A 22,352-nucleotide genomic window follows, 5' to 3' on the forward strand; every position below is an offset into this window, starting at 1 on the left:
AATATGTTTTTGATAGCGATGGAAACCAACCGCTGAATATGAAAAACTATCAAATACTGAAAGCAGGGATCAAAAATCTGGTCAGATTTGAAAATTTGTGACTTTGATAAGAGTGTTCCCGTTTTAAGCAGCCGCTTAACAGCTGTTTATGTTTAGACAACAGTTAACACTTAAAATGCTTTTGTCCTTTTGTTAAAACAGAAATTGATTTGCAGAAAATAAAGTTTATATTTCTCAGAGCCAGAAAAAGTTCTGTTTTGGTATTGGCACCAAAACTGAGGCATCGTATCAACACTAGTGTCTAAAAATGATAAAAAGCTAAATTAATCTTAACATAACGCGTTAAATGACTGGATGTTTGCATTTAAAAATATCAAACGTTTAGGCAGAGTCCACATTTCAAAATTGGTGAAAAGGACAGTGACCATCTCTGCTCCAGCTAGAGTTTGATATCCAAAAGTGATGTATGATTATTGTGTGTGTCTGTGTAGATGCAGCATGTGTTGACAATGTGTTACTGCTGTGGAAATAACTGTAGCAGAAAGTAGTAAAATCATAAAGCATGAAAAAGGATATAAATAAGAATAAATTATTACATAATAATGATTATGAAATTAAATAATAAATAGAATGGAAATGCATTGATAAGAAAAATATAAGGAAAACTTTGCATTCAGAACACTGACAAGATGTGATGTGATCTGAAATGAGTAAAGACTGATGTTTGCATCCTGTCCTGCCGGTTAATTGAAACCTCAAAGCAAACAGCCACTCACGTCAGAAAACCCGCCCTTCCTCAGTACAGGCTCCTCAGCTGCCCGTGCTGTACACATTCCAGTCTGATTGGCTTAGCTGTTGGCCCAGAGCCCAAAGGGTGTCTCTATAAAACTCCCCATGTGCTGAAAGCCAGAGTCAGAAAGCAAAAGGGGAACTCTGAGACTCACAGCGTGTTAACAGGAAGACTGATTTCTATCTGAAGAACTGCAACTGAGATCGCTGGAAAATGTGTAAAGGATTAGCTGCTTTACCCCAGTCCTGCCTGGAAAGGTGAGACCTGCATCATCACATTACATTTCCTGTCACATCCTCATGATGTCTTCCTCCCTGATGTGGAAGTTTGAATATATTTCAAACCTCTTAAGATCAAAAGATTTAAAAACACAAATATTAAATCCATGTTGCCGTCATTCACAGATGAACCTAAAGACTTAGAGGTCATTTTTTGTGAACTTTTTACTTTTTAAAATGAGTTTGTGTTTCGTGGAAATCCTTTTAACAAACTTTTTGACCTGGACAGCAATATTCCCTCTGTGTTTATAGCAATGTTTATGTTAACTTGGATGTTTTATGCTTTATATTTTTTACAATAGCTTGAGCTCATACTCAAGAGAATCAGAAAAGCTTGTTTTGCTCATGCACTTAAACCTGAGTGAGGTGAGGTCAGAGAGGTATCTGGTTACACTGAGGTAACACTGGTCCAAACACAACAGCAATATATAAAATACTTTCACCATTGGTTCAAAAATGTGATTTTATTCTTGATCCAAACACAAAACAGTGAGTGTAACAAGTGTTACCTGATGCAACTATATAGCTGGATAATGTCATAAAAAATATTTCCATTTTGTTTTGGTTTCAGGGTTTTTTTTTTTTCTCCCTCTGCTGCCTCTTTATTAAGCTCTAAATTAGATTCATCAGCCATCTGAAATGCTGATGAATTTAACCTCAGTGTCTTGTATAAATATGGTTGTGTTGGAAAGAGGAGGATAAATATCATCGCAGCAGACTTTGTCACACAAGCCCTTTCCTCCCTCCTCTGCTTTCTGTCATCCAGGGCCAAGGAGATCAAGTTGAAATTGGGAGTTTTACTGCAGAAGCCGGAAAATGCCATCGACCTCATCATCCCCTACCCGGAGAAGACCGAGAAGAAGCCGGAGAAGCTGCAGAAGTGAGTGTTTCTGGATGTCTGTCTGCGGAGGTGGTGGATGTTTTTCCTGAGTGTTAGCCAGATAACTGATGGGCAGAGCCCCGAGCGCGTACAACATGTTGATTTTATTAGAAATTGCCACAGAAAATAGAGAAATCGATTACATGTGATGGATACCCTCACCTAAAATATACCCTTACCTTACCCTCCCTCAAAAAGGCTGCACAATAGATGATAGATAACAGCTCTCTCCTTTACAAAGATGAATGCACCACTCATTGGTCTTTCCTTCTACCTTTCAAACTTGAAAAAACTTGAAAAACGGAGGACGTTTCTGAATCAGCAGCTCAGGTTCAGAATTATACTTTCATCTCATCAACTCCTCCTTTAAATTATTCAGAGTTTTGTCCCAGTGTCGAAAAGCTTCCCACAACTGGTCTGACACATATACAGCCCCAGATGCAATCTATTCTCAGTGGATGTTTTCCAGAAACTGAGATCAAAAGGATGCAGTCCGGCTTTGTGAGACTAGAGTCGTATATCAGAAGTGTATTTGAATATTTATCGCTTGTTGTTTGAAGCTTTTCAGCAACAGTGACGTAGAGGATCACTTACATCCTCTGTCGGCTCTACTTAATGGTTGGTAATAATGAAAGAATGTCGTAGATTATCTAATAAAAGACTCGTTTATGGTCTAAATCAAAAAAAGTTGGTTTTCATTTTGGGTGAGAATGTGTCGATGAACAATAAAATGAAAGGCATTTCTCACACGCTTCTTACTGTTTAAATTTTTTACACACAAAAAAATCATTTTATATCTTAAGAGTATTTTCACCAGTCAGTTGTCACATTGTGCTGATGATTCTGATGTTCTGTATGAGCAGCTTACTGAAACAACTACAAACTTTTGGCAGTTTAAAGTACAAGTTTCATATAGCATCCAAGGATAAACACAGATTAAACTCGTTATATTTCCCCACAAGTGGGAAATTCTGCATTTTTTTTTTTTTAGCTTGTGTTTGAAACTTCCATCCAGGACTTGGGTTGTAGATACTTGCAGACGTTTCACCTCTTCTTGAAGCCTCTTCGGTGAAACTTCAAATATCTACCACCCGAGTCCAGTTGCCCTCGATTCTGCTGTTTCTTCTTGGACGTGTCAACTGTCATGATACTTTGAACCGGTTTTGCTGAACTGAGGTATTTTGTGTGCAGGCCTGCTCCCGAGGAGGCTGCTCAGTGGCGTGAGAGTCTGGACCGAGTCCTGATCAACAGCTGTAGGTTTACCTCCCTTACCCTTTCTCTCTTGTATTTACTCTCTCACATGCACGACCGCACACACAAAACGCACACTTATTTATGTCACTTACTGTGGGTTTACACTGACTTACATGAATTCCCTGGAGACTTACCCTAACCTAAACAATAACCTGTCTGTCTGGGCTTCACTCTTACCCTAACTGTAACCAAAAGAAGGGAACTAGAGTCCCTGTATGATTAATAAAAGTTCAGAGTAACTGGATTTTAATTGTATCTCATTATCTCACAGACTTAATCAGCCACTTTTCAAGAGAGGTACAGCTTCAGATTGAAAGTATTTTGTCTTTTGTGTAATGTGACTGAAAACACCTCCTTTCTATATAGCATGATTAAAGCACATTAACATTTTAAAAGTATTAATCTTAATATATTCTTGAGCAAACATTTTCACATTATTCTAAAAACCTTGTAAACCAACTCACATTAAAAATAGTTTGTTTGTCTAGTTGAATATCTTCTTCTTTTTCTACAGCGATGCCATTTATACTCACTAGCTTTTTAAAAATAGCTGAAAGAGAGTCAGTTACCTCCCAATAAATGAGACGACTCCTTGTTAAAATCCAAAAATAGACTACTACTTTGTGTTGCATTTTGTGCAAAGTGGCTATTGTGCGCATTCTGCCTGCTTTGCTGTTTTCCACAAAAAAAAAAAATAAACAAAATAAAGAGCATCATTATTTCCTACTCTCCAAAGCCGTGGTCGTGGCCATTATGTAACAGCTGGCACTTCAGCTTGACTTTAACCAGAGGAGAAAACATGCTTTCCCTGAGCTCTGGTGCCTGTCCAGCAGACTGTTTAAACAGGTACAGGACACCTACGGGTACGGTTTCCATGACAACAATGTGGCTTGTGTGCTCTATATATATATATATATATATATATATATATATATATATATATATATATATATATATATATATATAAATAAAACTAATCTTAAATATACATGTGCCCAAAATGTTTAATTAGGTAATAAAGATAATGATGGTGATTGTCTCAAGTACTGTGCACTCACCATGCATGTGCATACAAGACAGCATGTTAAGAATATCAATAAACATGGTTTACATAACACAACAAACATAACAAAATCTTTAAATTACAAATACATCATGTTCAACTGTAATTTACAACTTCAAATATGTGATTTTAGCCTTATTTCATTCACTTTATACCCAGTTTTATTAAATTATTAAGCTTATTATTAAGCTCAAGTTAAATTATAGTCTTGAGTGTTTTTCATTTAATTTTATGCAACTGTCTTCTCAAAAAATGCATGCATGCCAAAAAAGGAAAAAAAATTCACATCAAACAAATATGTCTGCTAGTGTGGCTTTAGCTGCTCTATTCCACAGCTTAACTAAATTTCAGCTCTCATCAATCAATATCCAATATCCAACATTCAGTCTGAAACATGATGAAGTAAGAGATGTTTTGTTATGTGTTTTCTTAGGCGATAAGGTGACACTACATTAACATGGTGTAAACCAGACACTAACCACTGGCTCCACTGTTTACTTGACAAAGTGCAAAGAAACCCTGACAGCCAGCAAGACTGATGATTAACTCAAATGGTTAATGGTATTTAATGTGACGTGTAAACTCTCCTGCTAATAAGTCACTTAAGTTGGCCCTGCGCATGAAAACACCCGAGTGCAGGCGTTACTGACCGGCTGATGCATGTGAATGGAGAGACATGTTCTCTGCAGAGCTCAGTGGGTGGCAAAAAGACCTTTCTAAGTGGCTCCTTCAGCCAATTCTAGGACAGAGAGATGTACGCTCCTCCTGTGTCTGCATGCCTGAATGCATATGTATCGGTCCACAGAGGTTATGTGTGTTATGTTAACATCTCCAGAGAGAAGACTAAATGATTCCAACAACGCTGATTTATTGCATGGTTGCTGTAAACTGCAGCGCCGTGATTATTTATCTACATGAGACTTTACATTAACATTATTCTTCCTTGTTAATTCCCATGGGAGTCTCACTGAGTTATTACCTCTCAGATGTAGAACCACTCCCACCCCCAACTCATCTTCCACTTTAAAGTAAAGTTGCATAATGCAATGTACATTATGCAACAAGAAACATATAATGCATGCTTACGCTCACACATAAAGACTGTACTTGTAAATTTAAGTTAATTTAATTTTCAAGTTGATGTCTGTACAGCTTTTAATTACAGGAATGCTTCAGTGTTTCATCATTGAAAAGATTACACCAATTGTCTGACCTGTTAGAGGCAGTGCAGTTAATTAAAACTTAAATAAAACTAATTTAAACTCACATGAACATCTAGTTGAATCCTGCTGATATCGAAGGGTTGGTTGCTGCAGCCCTGATACACAAACAGCTTGTCATTAGTGCTTGTGCGTGTGTGCTTCCCTTTTTGTGTGTCCTTGTACTGAAGGTCTTTAAAAAAAAAAGAAAGAGGGCAGCAGTTTGATTGCGACTCAGTGCTATTCTGAACCGAACTAGCCATTTAGATTGCAGATAAAAAGCCTGAGGCCATAGCAGAACGCTTATCATCTGCAGCACATGCTCAGTCAGACAATGGGACCTTTTCACTGGCATTGTGTTAAATTACAATGAGTGGGTGTTTCATCGAGCCTCAATTTTGGATGCTTATTTTGAATGTTTTTAAATGAAACTTTAGTTTCTGTTTGTCACGCTTTTGACATTTCCAAAAGGTTGTTGTTGTTTTGTTTTTTTGTCCATTGAAATTTAGTTTGAATATTTTAAATAAATGTATTTTTATTTCTATAATCCTTTGAGACGTTTTAAAGGTCCCATATTTTACACTTTTCCTGTGTTTTATTGAAGTTCTGATATCCATAAGAGGATATACCTGTGGTTTTAAGTAGCAAAAACCATCTCAATGTACTGTAGTTTGTCTCTGGAGCTCTAGCAACAACAGGTCAGTCAGCCAATTAGAAGAGTCTCTGAGCTGTCTTCTGATTGGCTGTGATTAAACTGAAATATCACAGATTTCAGGTAAACACTCAGAAAATCCAAATCCTACAAGGCTGGATAGTGTGTCCAGGCTTGGAGCATGGCTGGTTACAGGACGTCCTAAAGGCTGAGCGCTTTGATAGAACCTAGACCTGCTTTATAATCTAAAAACATATGGACATCTACCTTTAAACACTAGGGACCGTTTAAAGACGTCTCTAGACATTTTCATTCCCTTTATGTTGTGCATACATATTCCTCTATCTCATTGCACTCTCTGCAATAAAAACATGAAACCTGTGTGGTGTAGTCACCATGTGATAATGTTAATTATGCTTTTCCCGCCAATTCACTTCTGTGAACCAGGTAATAAAAGCTTTTAAACATGGATGTGTTTGAAATAACGTCTTCTTGGTGTTTGGTGTGAGTTATAAATGTTCCGTAATGGCTTTGTTCAAACATGACAGGACTCTTATGAAAAGAGCTACAATACTCACGTGATGTTTGACATTTAAGTGTGCAAGAGGCAGCTGTCAGGTTTCTCACAAACCGTATTAGGGATGGATTCTAAAACATACTTTGCCACTGAAACCTTTGAGGATCACATCATCTTCTGACTGGTGGAAGTTTCTTACCACTTTCATCTTTTATTACATAGAGTATAAATGAAAAACACCATGGGTTGTGACTCACATTGAATTCCTTTTTGCTCGTGTGCTGTATAAAAAGAATTTTGCTAAATAGTCATAGCAGTTGGCGTGGATGAAAGCAATTATTTAGAGAGGGAGACAGATGGTCTGACGGTAATTGTGGTTTTCTCATTATCCAGATTTGAAGTTGAATGAAAAATGTCATTGTGACTTTAATGGAGAGGTGACTCAGAACTTTTCATGCATGTGTTTTATTGATCCTGAATAAGCCTCTATGTTCTATTATCTATTCATCTCTCTATCTGTTCATCTCTTTATCTGACATCCTCCCTCCTGTCTCCGTCAGATGGTCTGTCTGCCTTCCGCAGCTTCCTGCAGTCCGAGTTCAGCGATGAGAACATCGAGTTCTGGATGGCCTGCGAGGACTTCAAGAAGACCAAGAACCCTGTGAAGATGGCCGCCAAGGCCAAGAAGATCTATGAAGACTTCATCCAGTCTGAGGGACCCAGAGAGGTCAGGGACTCCTCTGGCTTCCCCCCTTTCTTTAATTATTTGAGAGCCACACGGAATGCAGTAGTTCACCAAGTCAATCACATGTAGTGTGCTTTACATGATGCATACCAATGTTTCAGTTCAGTTAATATACAGTCACTGAAACTGGTTCACCCATCAATTGGCCGCAATCTAACACTTTAAAGACCAGTACAAGGAGAGATGACCTAAATTCTGCACTGCTGCAATTAACCACAGATACAAAACAATTTAATGTATGCAGATGCATAAATGTTCAATATATTTTGATCAGTTAAGGTCAAATCTGTTTCTAAATATGTAGACTTCTACATGCTGAATCCATATTAATTGAACAATGCCCATTGCCCTCAGTATGTTGGCAATGCATGAAAGCAGGGATTTCGTCAACAAGGTACGAAGAGTAACATAGTCTGAATTTTAACCCATTTCACATTTCAACGTGTATTCAAAATAAAAAAAACAAGTCATTGGAGACAAGCTTGGTGGAAACTGTTAAAGAGTCTTTATCTACTCAGTGAAATACAGACGTGCTTGAGTGTAAACAGATGAGGTTACACACAGAGAATGTACTGAGACTCTGCACGCCAGTGAACATGCACCGGTAACCTACACACAGACACACACATGCTTAAAGCATTTACTGAAGTAATACCATCTTGGGTTCAGGAGTTGACTTCTAAAGGGTTCCTGTCACTGAATCACAGTTATCTGATGGCTTCAGTTATTATAGTTTTGCAAATTTAAAGGAATGGTTCGACATTTGCAGGAAACACAGTCATTTGTTTTCTTGCCAAGAGGTAGATGAGAAGATTGATACCACTCATGTTTGTACGGTAATTATGAAGCTACCACCTGCAACCAATTATGTTACGGCTACGGCAATAAAATACAGCTTGATATTATAGATTTATGCATGAATAAGTACAAACCCTCATAAAGGACCATTTGGATTTGGATGACCTGGTAGCCTAGGGATTAAAGGCGCTATCAATGTAAGCATTAACAGTTGTTCACTTACCAGTCTTGCTAAGAGCTTCAGCCATCATTGCGTTGACAAGACAAGAGATTAAGAAACACTGCCTCCTCAGGACAGATTGGATGCTACAGTGACTCGTTATCGGAACGTGAGAACGGGCCTACCAGGCTAGTTTGTTAGCATGCTAACTTCAGTAGAGCAAAAGAAGTGATAAAAGTAAAACAAGAGCGTTGCTTTCCACAGCTGGAGATAGATCTTGGCGAGTAAAGGATTGAAGTTTGATGCTGAACTCATGCTAATGCTAACATTGGCTATGTAGCAATAGCCAAACTTACAAACAGCTCCTTTAAGGCACTGATCAGGGTCAGCAGTGTTCAAGTCTGGCTGGAAACCTTGTGTTCATGTTATTCTCCCCTCATTTCTGTCATCTCTCAAGAACCAAAAGTGCCAGTACACTAGTCAGTTGTGGTTTCATTTATGGCAAACACTGCACATTTTACTGCTAATACTTGTTTTATTTCATTATTTTTCCATTTACTATTACTTAAGCAAACAATTTGAGTGTTTTTCCCCCTTCGCAAAAACTTAATTTATTGTAGCTCAGAATTTACATTCAATTGCTGAGTGAGTAGACATTTGGGCTCTGGTACGTCTTTTTCTTGGAACAGTCCTCTGGCATACAGGATGTGATGTAGTTTGTTATGATTATTCTAAATGAAATACAAACAATGGGCTGAATAATTAAATAGTAATATAAAATATTATGGGATTATAAGGATGATGAATCATCATCCTCATCTTCAATCTCTTGCCTCTTAGTTGTATGTACTATAACAGCAAGTCTTGTCTTCCTTCCACCACAGGTGAACATTGACCACTCCACCAAGGATGTGACCCTGAGAAACCTGGTGGACCTCTCCCCTGTGACCTTTGACCTGGCCCAGAAGAGGATCTACGCCCTGATGGAAAAGGACTCCTTTGGCCGTTTCCTCCGGTCCGAGCAGTACCAGGAGCTCCTGGTCAACTAAGCCAGAGCAGGAAATCTGAGGAGTCGGGGGGGGGGGGGGTTTCAAACAGCAGTTACTTATAATGAAAATATTAGGACACAACTTCTAATTTTTTAAAAATTAAATATTTCTAATAAACTACCACTGTGTATGAGAGCTCGAGAACCGAAGAACTTTTATTTTACAAAGCATTCAAATAGATCAAGTGTGAAAAAATTACTTGAAAATCATGTTTCAAAATTTAGCTAAAAGGGAAGGACTGCCTTTTGAAACAGCCCCATCTCCCCTTCAAACACACACAAACACACACATTCTTGAACTTCTATCTACGTGACGACCTTCAGTTAACAACAATCAACAACCTGAAACCTCACAAAAAGGTTGAAATACAGGTCATCAAGATCCACATCAAAACGTGTGTCTATGAAGAATATACAACTCAATCTTATCAATTAGGCCACAAAGTCAGTTCATTAACTTTAAAAGGATATGCAAAGTATTGTTGTGATATTACCCCTAGAAGACAGTACCTGACTTGCACTTGTGTGTCAAGGTGTTGTGGCTTTGACACACATGCCTACACAGATTTCTAGTTATGTGTAAACTTGACCCCACTGGCTGCCAAGGATGAACTTCTGTCAAAGAGCAGTAACAATGTCAACAAAAAAAGGAGGCCTGGCCTGGCAGTGGTTTCACTACAGGTTAAAAGGGGGAAGATTACTGTCTTACCTTTTGACCTCCATGTTGTCTTCACGGTCAACAAACACTAACCAGTCTGGAAAATTCAAAGCATCCAAAATAGACCAAGAAAAAGCAGCATCACAGTTACAGCTGGGCATTTTACACAAAGACAGTCTCATGCAGCACAACACTTTGACACATTTGTATAAATTACCTGTAATTCAGGGCTGTTTCCTGGCCAGATACTGGCCTCTCTCATGTCATCAACACCTGAGGCAACCACCTAGCTCACTTAGACCTAAAAACAACCGTGCCTTAATGTAAAACTGATGCAGATGGTGGATTGTTTTTAAAAGACAGTAAACTGTTACCGGGGGTCAATCAAAATGAATCAAATTAAAATCTGACTAAAAACATTTTGCAGGTTTTGCCAAATGAATAGGTTGAGCCCAAAAAAAAATCATCTTAATGCGCAGAAATGTTCAATCATTTTAAAACAGTTGTGACCCTCTGTCTCTTGCTGTAGACATACACATCTTATTCAGAGAAATGTCAGAGTGACCTATTAAGTGCTTTGTGGTTTTCTCAGGAAAACTCAAAAGATGTCAGTGCAATACTGAGAGCTTGGAAAGGACTACAGGAGAAAACCAATAGGAAACACAGTTGGTTATTCTTAAATTAATAGATCCCTTTAATCATTTCCAGCAAGGACCAAATATTTTGTCATTTTAAAAAAAGAACCCTAACCCATTACATAGCGGACCCCCCTTCCAGTATCAATGCATGAATAATGATGATCGCATAACTCTCCCTTTTGCCTCTTCTCTCTCACACTCACATAGACAGCAAGTTTGGATTTTCACCAACAAAACCCCCTTGGTTGTGAGGCATCCTGTGAGAGCCATCCTTGAGAACAGTGCTGACTAGTTGGCTCAGTGGTCGAGCTCCTTGGCTACCACTTAACTGCAAGTTGCTAAGATGGGAAAATCAAGTAGGAGGGAATCTCAGAAAAAGAAGTGAACAGAGCAGTAGTTTTATATGATGAGGTCTTTTTCCCATGTAATAATACCAAAGTTACAGTATATGTATGCATGCTAAAAAAAAAAGTTATTAATAAATAAATGGTAATTTACTGGTAAAAACAAAAAAAAAACAAAACAAAACATGGGAAACTGAACTTGCAGGTTGGTTTTGAGCACTAGATATTGACAATACTCATCATATTTAAAGTTTAAAATCAAAAAGTTTAGAGTCATTAAGGGAATAGTGGCACTGTGATAATAGTCACACTTGATAAATCCAATGCTTTATGTACTTTTCATGTTATTTTCCAGATTAGCACTTTCCACTTTTAGCCACAAGTTATTATCTACTACTACATACTGTATCCAAACACTGGTATTCACCTAACTTACACTAAGCTGAGACAGACTGACGGTGATGGTGGAGTTGGTGTTGGTGTGCAATGTTAAAGTGTTCTAAATATATACATTTAGTTTGATGTAGCAACCATAAAGTCATTATATTTACTCTTTAATGCCTTTTTACATTAGACAAAAGCATATGTGTCTTAACCCAAACAAAAATATGAATTATATATTCAGCATTTCATAAGTCCTTATTGTTCCCATGATTGCAAATAATCAAACCACTGGAAATATGACAGGTTAGGAGGTCAGGAGTGACATATTTCTAAACTTATCAATTGATTTTTTTTTTATTTTTTTTTTATTGATTACTCAGAAAATCTGTCATTGGAATGAACAACAAATCTCAAAAATCTAACTGAAAGTTTCACATTCAATTTTAACAACATTGACAAGGGTTTGCTCTGACACAGATTGGCCAGTCTGGCGTCTGAACCTACGCAACAAAAATCACAGACAAATCAATAAGGGCTTTAACACTGCTGAGTATGCATTATTCCATGTAGCCTTGCATGTATGTTTTGGAGTTAACCTCATAAAAATATATATATGCATACAATTCCTGAAGATGTATTTATTTTTACGTGTAAATATCAGCTATTTACAAGCAACTGTGGCTAAGTTATTCTTAAATACAGCAATGGAATCCATGATTCTTTGAATGGAGAGCTGGTAAAAGACTCTGCCCAGAGTCTTTTCTCTGTTATAAAAGAGGAAACATCTGACTTTCAATTGTCACTTTGTTTTTCTTCATTAGATACATCTTTACATTGTGTGTGTACAGAACAATTGATTCTTTATGATTCTTTAAAACTAGAATATACTCCAACAGGGGCAGAGTGAGACACTTATTTTACTGGGAAATTATTATACTGCTTTATGCAGTTGATTGATATAAATAAGAAAAGGATGACAATAATAAGAAGAAAGCCTACACATATTACAACCTATCTTGTCCCAGATTTCTATATGTTGCATTCATTTGTCCTGTAATTCATTTTCTGCAATATAATTCTGCAATATTACAACTTGCCTCTAGAAACTTCATCTTACCCTTTGTATGCATAACATTGTGCAGTGTCAGTGTTCACACCTGTAGCTGTGTTTTCCCTGCTACCTCCTCCTAGCCCTGTCTCATCAGCATCACTGGGCTGAGTTTGGAGGCTGCAACAGGAACAACACATACAAATATAAAAAACTTCATATATTTTAATTATTCGTTATTATTAACTAGCTGTTAATAACACCCAAAGCAAAACACCTAGCCAATACAAGCACAGCCCAAAAGCTAGTAGCTAGCCATACTTGCCAAATTTAATATGACCTGAGCTAACACCTTGCTACAACACCCCAGTTTAGCATTTCACCTGCTATTGTTAGCCTACACAATAATCAGTCCGCCCCTGGCCCCAAAATGCTAACTGCCTACTGGGAGTTCTTCTGAGCCTCCAGATTATCACTCTACTAACGAAATACTTGCAAAAATAATTACACTGCCATCAACCTCACGAGCTAAAGCTTGTTAGCTTTGTCATCATGAGCATGTTAGTCTGATGATTTTAGCCTTTAGAGCTGTTAGCATGGCTGTAGACACTACTTTTTGTTGATATGCAAAGTTAATATGCAAATTTTCTCCCAGTTTGTTTCTCAATTATTTCCAGTCTTTGACATTATGAACTAAACATCCTCCTGGACACATGTTGTCTACATGTGATAGCATGAATGGTATGACCCCAAGATTCCAACCCATCTATGGAGGCAGCCCAACAAACCAGTTGCTGGTGGATTCAGAAGAACAGGATCCTTAACTGACTTACTAGAAATTGTTGGGCGCTCATCCAAATATGTTGAAGGCTCAAGGCTCAACCTTTCCCAACATTTGAATGAAAAATACCTATTGTTTTCAACCTACAGGCTGGGACAGTCAATAGGAAATACACCTCAGACTCTCAAAGAAAATCCCTATGAGACCAGATTAGTGTATAAATCTATTCCCTCTTTCGCTTCCACCTCAGAGTAAATTAATTGTTTTAAAGAACGAAAGGTGCATGTGAAGAAAAGAAAAAACGTCAGTGTTGAGTGAAAAACAGAGTGGAAACAGATGCGGCTGAGGAAGTGGCTGCCAACACAAACACTGTCAGAGGCTCGCATGGACGCATCCATTACTAGCGCAGTTCCTAGAAATAGATGTAAAGGTCAGATGCTTTTGGTCCCCAAAGGAGGTTAGTGACATTTCTGACAAACATTTTCTTGAGTTTAACTCTGAGCATGACAGTGACAGTGTACTGTACACATAAACGCACTTTTACTGACAATACTTTAGATGTTCCTCAGAACAGGTAGTCATTTTTCATGCTAACAAGCAACTTGAAACCATGTGGTAAAATAACAAAAGAGATTACAGGAGCTAAAAACCCTAATAAATACATTTATTAAGAATTTTGGACTCTGATAACAACCCTACAGTCAGCTTTTTTTTCTTATTTCACCTGGTACATGAACTGATTTTACTCCAAATGTGCCAGAAAACAGAGAAAAAATTTACTCTACGCACAAACAGACCAACATTTTCAGAGCTGTCTCTCAGAGCAAAAGCAGTAATCGGACTTGAGACAGGAAACCACACATTATATCTGAATGTAAGTTTAATGTGGTCATGTCTTTTTGGGATCTTCAGCCTACAAGGGAGACATCTAGGTAGATTTCACAGACACGTTCCTCCGAGGCTTGAGAAAAAGCAGATTTGTTCTCCTATGAGTCCAAAAGAGTCTGTCCTGATGGATTAAAACCATAAAACTATACAGCGCTGTTTGTTGACTCAAATGTCATTAAAGGCAGAGGGTGTAGGTGAACATACAGGAAGCTGATTGCCCACTTAGTTCCTCATTAAAAACGGCACAGCTCAACAAGTCACTGACAACAAGATGTCACACCTGTCAGTCAAGTCCCTTTTGTCTTCTTCCCTCATGTCTCATCGTGTTTCCTGTTTTATTTTCATACTCACCTCTTCTCAGTTCAGGTCCCGGCACTTCCTGCCCTCATGTGTGATTACTTGACCCCGCCCTAATGTGTTGCACCTGTGTGTCATTGTCTCCCTTGCTCCAGTGTATTTAGTTTCAGTGTCCCCTTTACTCTGTGCCAGTTCGTCTTGTCAATTTGAGTTGAGTTCCAGCATTTCCTCTACGTGTTTGGTTGCGAATATATTTCTAAGTAAAGACTGTTTCTTTACCTGCTGAGTGTCGAGTTCTGCTTTTGAGCCGTTACACAAGGGTTCTCATCGCTTCGGGGCTTTTTATACACGAAAAAAAAAAACACACACACACACACACAATCTGTCTTCATGTGTGAGAAAATAATATTCTAACATTTCCCCAGCGATATCTGCGGCTGGCAGCAACATCCACCACTGACAGAGCTACACCCACAGGGTTTCTGTCCACAGTCCGCCCCCAAGGTTGGTTAAGGTCTTAGCAGTTTGAGCAAAATTCACAACACACACTGCTTGCAAAAGAGTGAAGCTGAGGTATATTAAAAGGTAACATCAGTGCTTTGAATCACACTGAATAACAAAATCACAGGGCGTGCAAGTGCATGGCGTCCAGCTTTAAGCAAGAAATATGTAAATAGCCTAATATCTAATAATAGTTCAAATTTAAAAACAAACTTGCTATGCTTGCTTCACTGACAATTTTTGAAAAATATCAGACACTGCCAATCCCATGACATCTGAGCAGGAGCTGAAATTTAGTCTGATGTACCTGAAAAGACCACACCCTCTCTCACAACCCAGAGGAGCATCTCCTGAAATACAGAATCAGGCATGCTGGACCTTCGTCGTCATAGTTACTACATAGTTACTACACAGTTAAGCTTTTGGAGCAGTCACGGTTTGGTTTTTTCCTGGCACAAAAACAACTTGGTTAAATCATGGTCATGGTTCCCTGAGGGTTAAAGGATCACAGTTGCCATGGTTACAATAATAAACACACAGTTAATGTTAGGGAGCAGTAATGGATCAAGAAAAGAAAACAACAATATTGATTATCTGTTTCTCACACTAAATGAACAGCAGTCATCCTGTGTCACCTGACTTTGACTCCTTTCTTCTCGTCACAATTACTAAGGCAGCTAGAGGTCGCCTAGCAACAAAGTGGAACTCTGGGTCATATGCTCTTTCTTTGCTTTTGTTGTTGTGAGGAGAGCATGGGTTTCACTGGTCCTCTGAGAACCAGTGGACTAGCAAAAATCTGTTCTTTGATGTCAGGCTTGGGGGGGGGGGGGGTTCCAAAAGCAGGAAGTCTCTGACCCCATCAGAGGATCTGGCGGCACATCTGGATGTATCCATGTTTGCAAACCGAGAAAATGTCATTGATGGGATTTAAAACTCCCATATCCCGTATAAACAGAGGCAAATTTAATAAAGATTTTATTAGGCTTTTAAGACTGATAACTATAATATAAATGAAAACAAAATACAGCTGTGCATTTCATTTTGAGAGTACACAAAAGTAGCAGGTGAGAAGGCAGACACACGTACTACAACAAGCCAAGCACAGCGGCGGGGGTCAGTGCTGCGAGCACAATGAACTCTGGGAGTTCATTCAGGGGAAACGGCTGTGCACAGACACATCCAGTGTACGAATGCAGTGGAGCAGCAGCACTCTAACAGCTCCCCAGTCTGAGGACAACGTGGTCTCCGCACATGTGACTGTATCCACAAATGCTCCTTTCACTCACCATATGCCACCTTGTGTGCAATTAAGTAATAAAACAAAAATAGGCCGTCATTAATGGGTTTTTTTTGGTATAATTTCCTGTCTGTTACATAATATCAGTGAGCCCAATTGTCAGGTCGCTGTATATTGCATCACAAGTGATGTAATGTAATTTATCTCTGGTGCTTCTAGTCCCTCAACCTGCAAAAGAAAGTAGTTGTCAGCACCAGCTCATACTGCAAACATGGGGAAGATACAAAAGGATGTATTTAAAGTGACTAATTACTTAAACTAAAATGCAAAACGTAATCAGGAAATCAGTTCTGTAGATAAGAAGATATTGGTGACCTTAAATAAAAAGAATGGAAAGCACAGATTGGGCCTCCTCAAGCAGACTGACGTGCTATAAGCTGCTCCCACTTGTACTGAATTAACAGCCGTGCCTACAGCTCAAATGTTCATCAGATATTAGTGGTCAAGTAAATGTTTGTTTTGCAATAAAAAGCGACACTAATGCCAAGTCATTGTCTTCCTTTTTTTCCTGCAGCTGTGTCTGAAGGCACAGGCCACCCAGGTTTCACTAGGTTTTTTTTTTAATCACTTTTCATCTGATTATCAAACAAAAAAAAACAGAACTATAAATGTTTTTAGCAACCTTCAAGCCAAAGCCTGTCATCAAACGTATGTACTTGTATATACAGATAAATCCCTGAGATGTGTGTCTTTGTGAGGGTTTTTCATGGTACATTCATAGTAGTGCTAGACATTAATGTGACATATGGACTCTTCAACTGCTGTACAGGGTGAGGACGTCATCAGTCTGTGGTCATGTAGGGCTCCTCATATTAACCCGAACCAGATGGTGAGGAGTGGAAATGGTGTTGACCTACATAACAAAATCTAAATAAGTACTGCTAGGAGGACACAGTCCTGCTTGAAAATGAAGTATATCTCAGTATAAATATATCACAAATATCTTTTGAGCATAAAAACATGTGTACATCTATTTTATAGCACATTCTTTTATTTATTTTTGTTTCTGTGCAATTTACTAGGAAATAACAATAAAACATCAAGCATCCAAGGTGATGGATAATTCCTGCTTATCTTTGTATTCCCACCTTACCCTTTAATATGGAATGCACCTCACAGCTGCAGTTCTGATTTACTGTGAATTCAGGTGGCGCCCAAACAATTGGAATGATTATACAGTATTTCTGTGAAATGTTGTCATAATTGCTGTGTGAAGTCTCGAGTTATGGCTAAAACTTGACCTTTGACCAGCAAAATCTAATCAGTTCGTCCTTCAGTTCCAGTGGACATTTGTGCCAAATTCAAAGAAACTCCTCAAGGCGTTACGTCGATATTGCATTCACAGGGCCAAAACCATGTTTTGTGAGGTCACCATTACCTTGACCCTTTGACCTTTTGACCACCAAAGTCTAATCAGTTCGTCTTTGAGTCCTTGTGTATGTTTGTGCCAAATTTGAAGAAGTTCCATCAAGGCGTTACTGAGATATCTTGTCCATGAGAATGGGACGGACGGACGTGCAACCCAAAAATAATATGCCTTCAGCTCGCTTGAGTGTCACCAGCGCTGAGGTATAAAAATAAGTTTCGAACTGGGAAAATTTAGTTAACATTTACACTGCCTAAAGTTGGAACAACAAAAGTTTTGGCACACACTTGCTGAGCTGTGACGTGATATGCGTAGAAACATGGCAGAAGAAAGTTAATATTTTGGTTGATGGTGAGAATCGTTTGATTTCAATTATTGGACATCAACATTTCTGCTAGCATTTAATTTGTAATATGTGTTGTTTTAATGCCTTGAGCACTAAAATACAGCAAATCTTCCTAGTAGCGTCCATGTTATTTCCACATTTTGACTTAAAAGCACATGAACACACAGAAATCTGAAGAACGACTTCCCAACCCAGGAAATGGGACCACCTGAGGAGCACCTGAATGCAGCAGTAATGTGGAGTTCGCCTCGCAGCTGCAGTTCTGATTTAATGTTGAGAGACACTGGAGGGGACAGAGAAGGTCTTTTATTTTCCAGACCTAGTCATCTCTTAATGTCCCCTAAGCTGCCCTCAGTTTGTCTCAATGGCCTTCACACCTGTTCCTTATCAGCTCATCGTCTGCTGATCTGGAGCCTGCTCGCCCAGCTGCACCTCGTCTTCTAATCATGCATGCGTAACACTCACTCAGCAGGCTTATCTTAGATACTCACAATGTTGTGAGTATCCAACACTCCCTTGGAAATAGTCTGTCTTCGTGGAGAAAGTGCTGCTTGCCGTTTCATCCACATTAAACCTGCCACTGAACAAATGGTGCTCGCAGAGGTAGCACAGATTATGTTATTTCATTTTCCTGAATTGTCTCAGCCCCTTTGCCCTTTGCTGCAATTAACAAGCTGCTTGCAAAGTTAATGTATGACTAAAGCAGCAAATTAATTAAAGAGAGGGGAGGAGTGGATCCAGTGGCGTAATGAGGTTACATAACAGAATGACAAATGAGTCTGAGGCTGTAGGTTACATGGGGAATGGCAGCATAATTGGAGGGAAATGTCAGTTTTTCATTAGGTTTATATTTTTTTGGCATATATCTGTTTGACCTCACCAGTGCAGGTTGTATGAGATGGAAGTCCTCTGCACTTTGTCCCTGTTGCTACACAATATGTTAGATAATGTGATTTCCAAAGTGATGTGGCTGTATTAAAAAAAAAAAAAAAAAAAAAGGGCCAAAGGGAAAAGATATGGCCAAGCTAAGCCATAACTTGCACTTGAAATTTGATATAACTTATTTGTCTTTCCTGTGGTCATAAAGTTGTCACATAAGTACGCATAAATCACCTCTGAGCTTGAATATATTCATGTTTATGCCGATTAAAGATGCTGAAAAAAGAATCTCTGATACCAAACCATGATACCTCTTGCAGTCTTGAGCTGACGTTGCCTGTAAATGATGCATATATTCTACAACCATTACACAAATGAAGAAACCTCTTTTTAAAGTGTCAAACATCGTATTACTTGCATTCTATTGATCATTTAAGATACTTTTTTTTTTTTTAATCAATTTGTTATTTTGACCAGCTTGTTGCATGTACTTTGGTACATAACAAGTCAACTGATCCAAAACAAATCAATACTAATATAATAATCAGCTCAAATAAATCAGGATTGACTGACATATTACAGCCACAGATACATAGGCACACATGTATCCAGGAACACACTTATGCTCCCATGTTCAAATTCAATTTTAACCTATTCTATCAAGCAATCAAGTAATGCAATTGACTATAAAGTGCATTTTTCAGAAGGTCTGGTAGATGATAGATGTGATGTAATTCACAGGTTCATGGCGTTGGTAGTGAAATCCTAGGAGGACTATCAGATGTAGGAGTGGACACAGGTTAATGGTCCGATCCTCTAATCAGCATTTACCCTCACATTCATCAGACATTCATATTTTCCTCATACGGTCACTAACATAACATGTGAATGCTCACAGTTGCCTGTGGCTTCCTACACTTTTGAACACCTATGTAATTGGCACCTACAGTATGACTGTTATCATGATTAATTAACAATAATTAACACAATACTCAGAGTCAGTATCCGTTTCATGGTATAGTGATACTTACAAGAAATAGTAAAACAACATTAGTATATATTATCATTGTGCATGTCAAGTATACATGCACAGTGCCCTGAACAATGGTATACAAATTGCCTTGGTATATAATTAAAAGTATATTGTTTGTGTTGCCCTGAAGTGCAGATTTCTTTAGGCTGTTTTTCAGCTTCCATTGTTTCATTCATTCTTCATCTTCACTGGCAGATTTGATGAGGAGGAGGAGGAAAGGGAAGTAGGTATTTTGCATTTTTTTTAAATCATGCATCCAATTTTTGCAGTAGAGTATTTGTATGTCATTGCCGACAGCAGGAGGAGGGGCACTGTGACAAACGCTTCTGGACTGAAGCCACAATAACTCCTTTAAACAAAGTCAGAGCGGATGGTAAAAAAGTAGATTTCAACTACAGGTACAGACTTTTATTCTGAAACCAATATAGCTGTATATTATAGGTAAATAAATTCTTAATGGAGAGCTTACTCACAGGTGTCAAAACATGTCTCGAGGTTGCCACAAGCCTGCTCTTTAAACCTTGCACAGAGGTTAGCACCAGTATGAACATGAAAACAACACAGTAACAAAAAACAGACGCCGCAGTGACATGAATCTCGGCCCTGCAGTGTTTATTATCCAAACCTCTCTAGACAAGAAACCAGAGATCCAGGGGTGCATGTATGTTGTGTATGTACTGAGCGTATGCACATGTTTTGTGTGGTACAGATAAGTGGCTTTGCATGCGCATGTGTCAGTGTGTACGTGCTTCCTCGCATGCATGATCACATTAGGGCACCAGATCCTCCTGTCAGGTTTTAATTAGCGGGTGGCTGCGGCTGCTGCTGCTGCTGCTGCTGCTGCTTGGCGTTGGGAAGGCAGGAGAGGACATCCAGCGATAAGCAGGTTAGCGCTGAATGAAGCTCCGCTCAGGCCTGAGAGTCTGAGCCTGAACAGACTCCAGCTAGTGTTACTGCTGCAGGCAAAGAAAAGTTCACAAACAACAAGTCTTGTATAACAAAACCCCTACATGAGATGCTGTAGATTGGTTTCTCTTTTCCAAAATTAAAATGTAGAGTCCTGCACCGTAGCACAGAATAGTCCCAGTTGGAAACTCATTTGTATGCCTCCAGAGCCGGAGGCATATTGTTCACGGGGTGTACAGACGTCTGTCTGTCCCATTCTAGTGGACACGAAATCTCAGCAATGCCTTGATGAAACTTTTTGTTCCATGAACGTGCCACAACCTTAACCATGTGTTTATTATTAACGATAACTGATTAACTGATGACAGAGGTCCAGTATGCCTGCCACTGGTATGTTCTTCCTCTGGTCGTTTAAGTTGGAGGAACATGTTGCAATTTGTAGTAAAAGATTTCATGTGTTGGGTTTCTAGAGACTGAAACAGATCTAAAAGGAGAGTCAATACTGTGAAAATGAAACGGTTGAAAACTGTATAAGATAGATAGATAGATAGATAGATAGCTAGATAGATAGATAGATAGATAGCTAGATAGATAGATAGATAGATAGCTAGATAGATAGATAGATAGATGGATAGATAGATAGATACTTTATTTATCCCCAAGGGGAAATTCATGTATAATGTGATAATGTACAAATCTTGGGCACCAAATCACCAACATACTCATTGGTCATCTGGGAATACACTGAAAAGCTGATCATTTTGTTGTTCACAAATACTCGAGATTGATTTACTACTTTCATGCTCAACCAATTTTGTTGTTTAAAATGAGGAGCTGTTGCTCTTTGAAGCTTGATAATTGAGAAACAATGATGCCCTCGCTTGTATTCAGGAAATGCTTCAACATAGGACAAAAAATGAGACGGACAATTACTGAGAGAGAGGTTTATTTTCAGCCTTTTAGCTTGCTATGGTATTAACTTAATTTTAGTGATTTTTGTCATCCATTGCTAATAAAACAAAGATCTTACTCAGCATTTTCAGTTGTGTCACTCTGGCAAGTAAAACCACATCATTCCACATTAATACACGGCTACATCACCAACAAGAATCTTATAATCCCTGTAGAATCTTTGTCACCTTCCCTTGATGCTGTCTCAGAGCATTTGCGATACTTCTGAATTAAATACAGGATTAAACACCAATTTATCTCATCTTTGGAAATTTCATCATCACAGTCAAGGGGTTTGGCATTGAATACTTACACAAAAATAGTGGCCATTGTTAGTTCCAGTCCAAAATGTCAATTTAATGGTCCAAATTCTCGCTGCTGGCTCCCTCACACAGTCACAGTCCTCCAAACTCCTCCATCCTAATTCGCTTCAGATGGCAGATAAGAATTCACAGAAGCACAACGGCCCCTGAGGATTTATCACTTTCTTGTAGACATTTTAGCTGCAGAATCCAAGCTCCCTGAGGCCGACATACAGCACTATATCACACTGAAATGAGGATCTATGTGTCTGTGCAGACATGAGCATGTATGTATTCATTCTTTTTGTGTATGCATTGCTCTTCCTCAGGAGAAATTCAGCCAAAAAAT

The 22,352-nt window shown here is 38.6% G+C and overlaps 1 protein-coding gene across 1 annotated transcript; it reads left to right on the forward strand.

Annotated features, from left to right (window-relative positions):
• Positions 1–904: 904 nt before the first annotated feature.
• On the forward strand, positions 905–12,197 carry LOC111227484 (regulator of G-protein signaling 5-like). The gene is made up of 5 exons (XM_022753000.1): positions 905–1,047; positions 1,835–1,948; positions 3,140–3,201; positions 7,194–7,360; positions 9,221–12,197. The coding sequence occupies exons 1-5, from the start codon at positions 1,004–1,006 to the stop codon at positions 9,383–9,385; spliced, it is 552 nt and encodes a 183-aa protein (XP_022608721.1). The 5' UTR covers positions 905–1,003; the 3' UTR covers positions 9,386–12,197.
• The last annotated feature ends 10,155 nt before the right edge of the window (positions 12,198–22,352 follow it).

This window comes from Seriola dumerili, unplaced genomic scaffold, assembly GCF_002260705.1.
Source record: "Seriola dumerili isolate Sdu_G_001 unplaced genomic scaffold, Sdu_1.0 BDQW01000189.1, whole genome shotgun sequence".
Classification (NCBI taxonomy): Eukaryota; Metazoa; Chordata; class Actinopteri; order Carangiformes; family Carangidae; genus Seriola; species Seriola dumerili.